Raw genomic sequence first — 8,285 nt, 5'->3', positions numbered from 1 at the left:
GTCAGAAGTCTTGTACTCCCAGCAGGGTGAACTAAGGTAAGGTCAAAGGGAAGGAGCTAGACAAAGAATGAGCCAAGAAGTCCTCAATGGCAGAACAGGCAGAAGATAACAAGCAGTATGTTACAAGGGTTGTGAAGGTGGATGAAAGCTGCAGCAGATAAGAATCTACCAGTCGTCGTGATACTCATGCCATCAGAATAGAGCATTACTGCGAAGATTGTTTGTTGGTCAGTGTGCACTGATCTACACACATAAAGCAAATTCACTCACAGGCGTCTTCCAAAAATCCATCCCAGATAACAATGGCTTTCCAAGTGAACCATTCACAGTGGGATCAGGTGTTAAACAGGGTTGTGTTATCATCCCAACTCTACTTATTATTTTAATCGCCTTGATCCTACACTTTGTTGAAGTGAAACTCCCCACTGGAGTAAAAATCATGTATTGAACAGATGGAAAGCTCTTTAATCTGAGTAGGCTGAAAGCAAAGAGTAAGGTTACCATAACTTCTGTCATAGAGCTTCAGTATGCTGATGGCAATGTAGCATGTGCACACTCAGAGAATGACCTCCAAACCATCCTAAATATCTTCACAGAAGCTTACAAAAAGCTTGGCCTATCGCTCAACATCCAAAAAAACCAAAGTGCTGCACCAACAAGCACAAAACAACCCCTCTGCAGCGCCACAAATCAAACTCATTGGTGTAACTTGGGAAAGTGCTGAACACTTCTCCTACCTGGGCCGTTATCTTTTCACAAGAGCCGACACTGATGCTGAAATCTAGCATCGCCTGAGCTCTGCGAGTGCAGCTTTCTCCTGATTGAAGTACAGAGTGTTTGAGGACCAGGACATTCGTAGGGAAACCAAAATGCTTGTTTACAAACCTATTGTACTACCAACCTTACTTTATGATCTTATTGTCAGTTTGTTTGGCCAGTTCCGGCCCATCTGGAGCTGACACTACGGCTCATCTTGCTTTGAGCCCAGCAGAGCATAATTCCAGTCCGCAGAACGAAAGGATAAGCAGGTATGGTGCTACATGCAAACTTTATTTACAAGCTATGCTGAGAGCATACAAACATACATCTTGCCTCTGTGAGACGCAGAGAGCAACCACCCTCTCGACACAAAAGAAACCGAGAGAACACTGAAAAACAGGAAACCAGTCTCCCATTCCCGTGGGAATCCAACACTAACGTGGACTGTGGAATGTAAACAATGTCTTGTGACTGCAGTTGCTGCTCAGTGAGGGAAATAGAAACCAACACTTATAAACGCCATCTCCAACTCCTCAAAATCCAGCAAGTGTCTCCGAAAATTTTTAAGTATCACTTGGGAAGACAGGCAACTAATGCCAGTGTACTGGAAGAAGCAAAGATCGCCAGTGTCAAAACAATGATTCTTCAACATCAACTTTTTGATCTGGTCATGTTGTTTGGATGCCTGATTATCGTCTTCCAAATCAACTACTCTATTCCAAAGTGTAATGCTGATAGTCAACAAAAGAGTTTTAAAGACTCTTTCAAGGCAAATCTTTAAAAATGTAGTTTAAACACCAACAACTGGGAAACACTGGCCTGTTTGTGCTCCAACTGGAGAACAGCCTTTACCAAAGGACTTTGAAGACGCTCAAACTCAGGATGAAATTGAGAAATGTGCTCAGAGGAAGGCATGTTTGGCAAACCCTCACCATGATCCACTCCCATCCCGAAACCTATGTCCCCACTGTGGAAAGACATGTGGATTCAGAACGGACTCACGGTTATGACCGTGTTCATGGAAGACAATCTTACTCAGCTACAAGTGATCACCAAAGAAGAAGACCTTGCAAATAAAAGTCTCTTAACCAAGTGAGATAGAAAACAAAACAATGAAATGTGTTTAATCAAAGCAGAAACAATCAAATGCCATGGAGTAGGTGGAGGAAGAAAGAACTATTAGATGTTACAGACAAATTACAGACTGCAGTACTGTATAACAAAAACAAAATATATTTTATTCAAATTAAGCATATTTGCTAGCACCTCAGGATAACCAGTAAACTAGAACAGTCCAACAGATAACCAGTCCAGTAATCCAAGCAACTGAACGTATTTTAGTGCATAATGATGGTAGAAAAGTACCACGACTTGTCACAACACACTTTCGAAACACTCTCAGCCAGCTAGAATGCACCGTCTATTTACAAAGAAAGAAAAATAGTGTGCTGCTTAAGGTCTCAACAGATGCATACAGAGCAGTAAATTTGTCTGTAGTTTTCTTCCCCACTTCAGAAGTATGGGGGGGCAGCACAGAAATCTGTTAAGATTGGAAAAAGAAGATAGTAGTTAAATAAAAAAAATACTAGTTACAAGCTGAATCATGTTCTAGCAACTTCTAGCCAAATAATTTGATACAGTCTACTATCTTGTTCAAACAACAGACCAATTCCCCAATGACTACAGCAGAATATCCATGAAATCCAATGAGGTTAGAGTTTATGGTGTGCTGCTGCCTCCTGCAATAAACTGCGGAGTCAATCACACCAAGAATTGAACATGTCTTACGACCTACAGTATATATACTCAGACGAACAAGGGACATGTAAGAAATAGGTTTTCTTTATGGTATTTTTTCAAGCTTTTTAATTGTTTGAGGGAATAATCTCCCCCTCTCCATTTTTAAAAAAATATTTTCTTCATTGCTTTTACTGTTATTGGTATATACAACGTATATAAGTAATACAAGCTTGTGGTTTCTATTTGAGATTTGTTATATAAAATATAAAAAATACTGTAACAAAAAAGAAAGAGAAAAAAAATGGGGCAGATGGCCATTCTGACACTAGCCAATCCCTGCCAGTCACAATAGTTTCAACCAAAGGTATTTTTACACTTGAAAATACAAGCCAATCTACATGCCTACAGTTGTAATTTTTAGTTATGGGTTTGATAAACTCAAAAACTCTAGCTATTGCATTGTGTTTTTCTTTCTTTCTTTGTGAAATGAGATGTTCTGGCATTCTCTGCATAGCCATGCAGAGTACACACACTGTTGTGGACTCTTATTTGAAGTATATCATCAACCACACTGAATACAATAATCAGAAGCATCTATTTGGTGCTACACAGACATACAAATATTGGTGGGGAGGGGGTTCATCTATTTCTGACAAAAGTGAATCAGGCTATAGGGCAGGCTGCTCTCTAATCTCTTTCCATCTTCATATCCATGGAGATGCAAACTGGCTCATAAATATCTGAAAAGTACAAGTGTATCTCACAAATTTATCAGTCCATGGTTGTGACATTAACATCTTCCAGGTTCTTAACAGAGAGTGTTAGAATGCTAATTTATTTAGAAGTATGAAAGGTTTGCAAAGCCACTGTAACTTAACCTCATTCCTCTTATGCTAGCCAGATTGCATCCCAGTATATTATATGTGAAAAGGAAAGAAACCACACAATACTGGTTTATACAAGAGACTACTGAATCATTGCTGAAGTAAAAGAAGCAGTTGTTGAATGCCATGATGGGCAGGGAGTCATCCAACTATGGCATGGCCATAATAATCCCCTGAAACTAGAAACAGAAAAAGGGCAAAACAGCAAATATAACTGCATCCTAGGAATACAGACTCCAGTTGCCCTCTTTAATGATTAAGAATGAACTTGGCATCAAAAATGGCACACTCCATATCAGTAGTTTGTGGGTGGGGGATGACAACCCACATTTTTTCTCTCTCTCTCTCTTTCCATAACGAGAAACAAACAAAATCCACTGATGGCCATGGTTTCTAAGGTGTTGATCACCAAGACATTTACTGCAGAATAATCATAGGAAAGTGCCATGACTTTCACTAGACTATTCCAGAGTAAATAATTTACAACCCGAGTGTGCTTGTGTAGAAAGTAACTGTTATTGTTCCTCAAAATTAGCTTTGCACTAAATTTAATCCCACTGGTGACTGAAGCTCATAGCCCTACACCCGCCCACTTAATGGAAACATCCAGCTTTATTAGAGACATTTTCCCAGCAATGCTAAAAATGGACCAGCTCTCACAGAATCAACATTACTGAGAGTACCAAAGCAGCTGCTGTCTGCTACTGTGCTTTGAACAGGACATAATACGAGTAGAGCATCAGCTGATAACCAATAATCCAGACTGTACCCATCTTTTTATGTATATAAAAATATTGTTGTAGCCAACTCCTGGTGGGTACTTCTCACAGAAAAACATGTAAAAAGTGAGTGTGTGGGTCCAGTTAAGTGTGGGCCTGCTCACACACCACCCTGGGCTTCCTGACAGGAGAAGGAAATGTTGTCAGTACATAGTCAAGAACTGGTGATTTTGCCTGTCACAGTGTAGACCTGACTGAAAGGGACCAAAAATGTATCTTGGGCAGCAATACCACACCAAGCTGTGGAGCACCATTTGTCCTTGCTACAACTGCCTGCCTGCCTGCCTCCACCCACCCACCCACCCCCTTCGTCCTGTTTGGGCATTTCTTGCCACTTCTGTTTGCAAACAATACCACACAGGTCGATTTGTGCTCGGTCCCCTGCCCTACATGAAACAAGCAACTTGAAGAGCAGGACCCCAATCCTAAGGAGGGCACGTATGTCTCAGAGACCATGGCGCTTGCGAGCCACCCCTCCCATGCTGGCAGCATGCAGCAGGCGGTCCTTCTCCCGGATCTCCTCACGGAGTTGGGCTTCGGACAGGCGCAGGCGGCGGATGCTGCCCTTCATCTCCTTCATCTTCACCTCCAGCAGAGCAATGATGTCCCGCTGCTCGTTCAGTTTGCGCAGCAACTCCTCCGACGTGGTACCCGACGACAGTGAGTAGGAGTGGTCTGGCGGGCTGTCCACCAGGGGCCCGTTATCTGTAAGGAATGCCAGGCTAACAGGGCCCCCGATCATTGCCCCGGGGCCTCCCAACATCGCCCCTGGGGCCCCGAGCATCGTCCCAGGGCCTCCCAGCTCCACCTGCACGGTCAGGTCCATAGGCTTCACATCATCTCCTGCGCCTCCTCCCCGGGGCACACCTTGCCCAGCCGCGGCGGCGGCAGCAGCTCCCTCCTGCAAAGCGAGCAAGACCGCGGCTTGCGCGGCGGCGACCGCGGGCGCCTGGGGAGGCGCGGGGGCGTGGCGTGCGCGCCGGTTCCCACGGGCGCCCTTGCGCTCGTTGACGCCCCGCAAGGGGAAGATGGTGGGCACCCGCACCAGGTAGGACTTGCGCCCGCCGGGGAAGTGCTCGGAGCAGACGCGGTGGCCCGTCGTGGGCTGGAAAGTGCTGAAGCATCCGCTCACTCCGGCCCGCGACACATTCTTCAGCCAAAGGCGGCGCAGCTCCGCGTCCTTCGGGAAGGTGTAGAAGTGGAGCGCCTTGTCTCGGTGCGAGTTGTTGTAGCAGCCTGGCACGCAGCACGTGAACCCGGGCATGGTCTGTGTGGTGTTTCGCTGCGCCCTCCTCCTTTCCCTCGGCGGGCCGAGGCAGCCGGGACTACAGATCCCACAAGGCCTCCCGATGCCGAGTCCCAACGACAAGGCGAGCCTCCTCCGCCACCGCCACAGTAGACCGCTCTCCGCAACAGCGCCACAGGAAACGGAACTACCCGCCCCACAAAGCACCGCGCCGCCGCCGGAACTACGTTTCCCACAAGGCACCACTGGGCGGGGCAGCCACGGGAGTGTTTAACTTGGCCACAGAAGAGCGGGAGAGAAAGCGGGATGGGGATTCCACGCGCGCTCTGCAACTTCCCACAATCCTCCGCGAGCCCCATAACTTTTTTGGAAGGCGGCAGGAGGCTTTATGAGGCAATAAATAAATATAAATAGTTGGCCTCTGTTTTGGCTTGTGCCGTAATAATATTTGTTAGTCTTTAAGGTGCCCCAGGACTTCTTATTTGTTTGCTGCAGCAGACTAACAAGGCTTCTCGCTGGAATTTATTTCGAGTCCTGTGCATGCTTACCTGGGAGTAAATACAATTGAAGCCAATGGATCTTGCGTCTGAGTAGACGTGGGTAGCATTGCAGCCTGGACTGCGTTCACACGATACTGCTAAAGTACATTCTTCACACGTATTCTGGGCACTGCAGTATACCCTTGGAGTTGCAGTTCCCAGCCTGAGAGACGGTGTGGTGGTTACAGTGTTGAATTAGGACCTGGAAGATCAGGGTTCTAATCCCTACGCAGCCATAAAGGTAAATCACTATCAGTGTTATAAAAATTTAGGCTGCACACACATAGCAGACACACATTCCACAGAAAACCAATCTTTCACCCATCAACATTTAGAAAATATTCCCTGAGAAAAATTACACTTTATTTTAGAACATAGAACAATCCCAAAAAGCCATCTTAGCTCTCCTAATGAGACTAAATATTTACTCTGTAGAAGGAAATATCTTGGAGAAACTTTTCCCAACAGCTATTTCACTTTCAAATCCTGACTTAAGGGCATATTTTGTGTATGAATGGGGTAGGCCTGTGCATTTTTAAAAATGCATTTCTATACTGCTGCTTAATCAAAGTTGAAGATGTGGATACACCCTAGAAATTAATAACTGCTAGGATTTTGGTTATTTGTGGAATGAAGGGATAATGCAAGCTGCAAAGGAATTCCTGGGCTGGGGTATTCATACCAGTCTGGCTGGCTGGGTGAACAGCAAACCTGTTAGCATGACAAAAAAAGGTGTTAATAAGACATCAGAGAAGGATCCTTTGCCCTGGGGAGTCAGATGTCATAAAGGTTCCCTGGGTAACTGTGTGTTTGAGTGGATAGGAAAAGGGAGTTTTGAAGCAGGGATTCCTGGGAAGAAGAAGGAGGAAGAAGGGCTGAGATCCATCTTGGCCAGGCAAAGGAAGGATTGCTTGCAATGCCGTAGGCCATGCTGTAAGATCTTGACTCCCTCCATGCAGACTGAAGGTGTAAATAGGTAAATAAACCATATTTCTTAAAGCACAATGGTCTCTGCTGTGTCTTCTATTATCCAAAGGAACACAGACCCTGTGTGTGTGCCTGAGAACCCATGGGCTATTGCCATCGCTCGACAGATAGAAGAAGAGTTTGAATTTGATATCCTGCTTTATCACTACCCGAAGGAGTCTCAAAGCGGCTAACAATCTCCTTTTCCCTTCTTCCCCCACAACAAACACTCTGTGAGGTGAGTGGGGCTGAGAGACTTCAAAGAAGTGCGACTGGCCCAAGGTCATCCAGCAGCTGCATGTGGAGGAGCGGAGACATGAACCTGGTTCACCAGATTACGAGTCTACTACTCTTAACCACTACACCACACTGGCTCTTTTGTAACAATATTAAAAGGCACAATAATATAAAAAATAAAAACTATTACGTATTAAAAATTAAAAGCACAATGTAACAGAATATAATGCAGATGCAACAGGCAAAAAAAGAACCAGAAGTGAAATTACATATATGCAGGTACCTTATTAACTGCCCATACTTTTGTGCTTTTAGCACTTTTAATTAATTGGTTGTGTATACACTATACCTTTTAAGCTGATTTGAAGAACATTATTTACGTCAAAGAATCCTGGGCACTTGTAGTTTGTTGAAGGTTGCTGAGAATTACCTCAGTGAGGACTAAATTGCAGTGCCCACAATTCTTTGTAGGAAATAATGTGTTTCGAACTACAGCACAAGCTTTTGTGCACCGAAATCCACTTCAGCAGATTCAGTAATCTTCAACTGGCATGCATGCATACACCCACAACCACCCCCACACAAAGGTATGTGAGGGAAATGTAAAAGTTAAAGAGTTAAATACAGTAGCAATGAAATACAAAAGGCACCAGGCTGTACATCATACATTTAAACCATATTTCTTTTCCCAAAAGAATCATGGGAACTATAGTTTACTCCTCACAAAGCTACAGTTCCCAGCACCCTTAGCAAACTACTGTTCATAGAACTCCTTGGAGGAGAATAGTGTGCTTTGAATGTATTGTGTGTATGCAGCAAATATCAACATGGCTGCAAAAGGAGTACAGTGGTACCTCAGGTTAAGAACGTAATTCGTTCTGGAGGTCTTTTCTTAACCTGAAACTGTTCTTAACCTGAAGCACCACTTTAGCTAATGGGGCCTCCCGCTGCCGCTGCGCCGCAGCTGCACAATTTCTGTTCTCATCCTGAAGCAAAGTTCTTAACCCGAGGTAATATTTCTGGGTTAGCGGAGTCTGTAACCTGAAGCGTATGTAACTTGAAGCTTATGTAACCCGAGGTACCACTGTGCTGGCCTTTTAGTTCATTTTCTATGGGTTAGCCCTTTTACAGACAT

At 44.6% G+C, this 8,285-nt stretch overlaps 1 protein-coding gene across 1 annotated transcript; it reads right to left on the bottom strand.

Annotated features, from left to right (window-relative positions):
- Positions 1-1,857: 1,857 nt before the first annotated feature.
- THAP11 (THAP domain containing 11) lies at positions 1,858-5,614 on the bottom strand. The gene has a single exon (XM_028739729.2). It carries the CDS (start codon positions 5,424-5,426, stop codon positions 4,608-4,610), a length of 819 nt encoding a protein of 272 aa, XP_028595562.1. The 5' UTR covers positions 5,427-5,614; the 3' UTR covers positions 1,858-4,607.
- Positions 5,615-8,285: the final 2,671 nt, after the last annotated feature.

Source organism: Podarcis muralis, chromosome 7, assembly GCF_964188315.1.
Source record: "Podarcis muralis chromosome 7, rPodMur119.hap1.1, whole genome shotgun sequence".
NCBI lineage: Eukaryota > Metazoa > Chordata > Lepidosauria > Squamata > Lacertidae > Podarcis > Podarcis muralis.
Note: the sequence above shows the minus strand (reverse complement) of the source record. Positions and strands in the feature narration are given on the sequence as shown.